The sequence below is a fragment of the Condylostylus longicornis genome, unplaced genomic scaffold, assembly GCF_029603195.1.
Source record: "Condylostylus longicornis isolate FDR11 unplaced genomic scaffold, ASM2960319v2 ptg000179l, whole genome shotgun sequence".
NCBI classification, from domain to species: Eukaryota; Metazoa; Arthropoda; class Insecta; order Diptera; family Dolichopodidae; genus Condylostylus; species Condylostylus longicornis.
In genome coordinates, this window is record NW_026578147.1 from 516,373 (window position 1) to 517,580 (window position 1,208).

Sequence of the window (1,208 nt, forward strand, 5' to 3'; positions counted from 1 at the left end):
GCAATTGTTCTCGAATTTCCTAATAACAAACTTAAGTTCTCTAAATCTTACAATAAAGAGATTGTATATGATTTTCTTAACGCCGACTACAACGGCATCAATTATGCCCTTAGCTTAATTAATTGGAACGATATGTTCCATCAGCACAATTAAGACAATATTGTCTCCGATGTTTACTCTATTTTGTTCAGAATAATTGACGCCCATGTTCCAAGAATCCTTAAAAAAGATAGACTGGCGGAACCATGGTTAGATCGTAATTTAAGATAATTACGTAATCGGAGAAATAAATTACACAATAAAATTAAACATTCTAGGGACAATAATTCACTTATTAATGAATATAATGAGTTGGCGAATGAATTCAAAAATAAATCCAATGAGGCATATGATATTTATATCCAAAATATAGGCAGCTCGATTTTGGGGAACCCGAAAAGATTTTTTGACTTTGTTAACTCCAAACGTAAATCGTCGGGATATCCGAGCTCCATGAGCAAGAACGGGTTTATATCATCTTCTAACTCTGAGATGTGCAATTTTTTTGCTGATAATTTTCAACAAACTTATAGATTAGATTATTTTTCTAATTATGTCTATACGCCCACTAGTATAGATAATGGTCATCCACTTTTTAAAGATATTCATCTTTCAGTTGACAACGTGCTTCAGGGTATTTGTGACTTAGAAACCAATAAAGGACCTGGACCGGACCTTATACCGCCTATACTTCTTCATAACTGTAGATACAATTTATCATATCCGCTTACTTTGATTTTTAACAAGTCATTATCCTCTGGTTTTTTCCCTTCAATATGAAAAATTTCACACTTCATACCTATTCATGAAAAGGGGGATAAGACTGCGGTTGAAAACTATAGGGGAATTGCCATTCAATCTGTCATTCTGTTATGAAATTAGTGTAGTTGATGTTTGAGGGATGACCTGGCAGAGCCTGTCACCGCCAATGGTTGGGACATCGGCCACCAGCTACTCCAGTGTGCATCTGGCTGTATCCCGGAGCTTCAGCCTGGGGTGGGTTAAATAGAAGTAGCCGGTTACCACCAATGGCTACGTAGCATAAACAGAAAAAAAAATTATGCACACGTTAAAAAAAAATAAAAAAAATTAATGCGATTGCAAAATAGTGACAGGGTGGCGAATCAGCACTGTCCCGAGCCCTACCCTTCCATGAGTCTCAGATGTTG

The 1,208-nt window shown here is 36.4% G+C and overlaps 1 protein-coding gene across 1 annotated transcript; it reads left to right on the top strand.

Annotated features, from left to right (window-relative positions):
- Positions 1-245: 245 nt before the first annotated feature.
- On the top strand, positions 246-819 carry LOC129616318 (uncharacterized). Its single transcript, XM_055531927.1, has 2 exons — positions 246-256; positions 318-819. The coding sequence occupies exons 1-2, from the start codon at positions 246-248 to the stop codon at positions 817-819; spliced, it is 513 nt and encodes a 170-aa protein (XP_055387902.1).
- Positions 820-1,208: the final 389 nt, after the last annotated feature.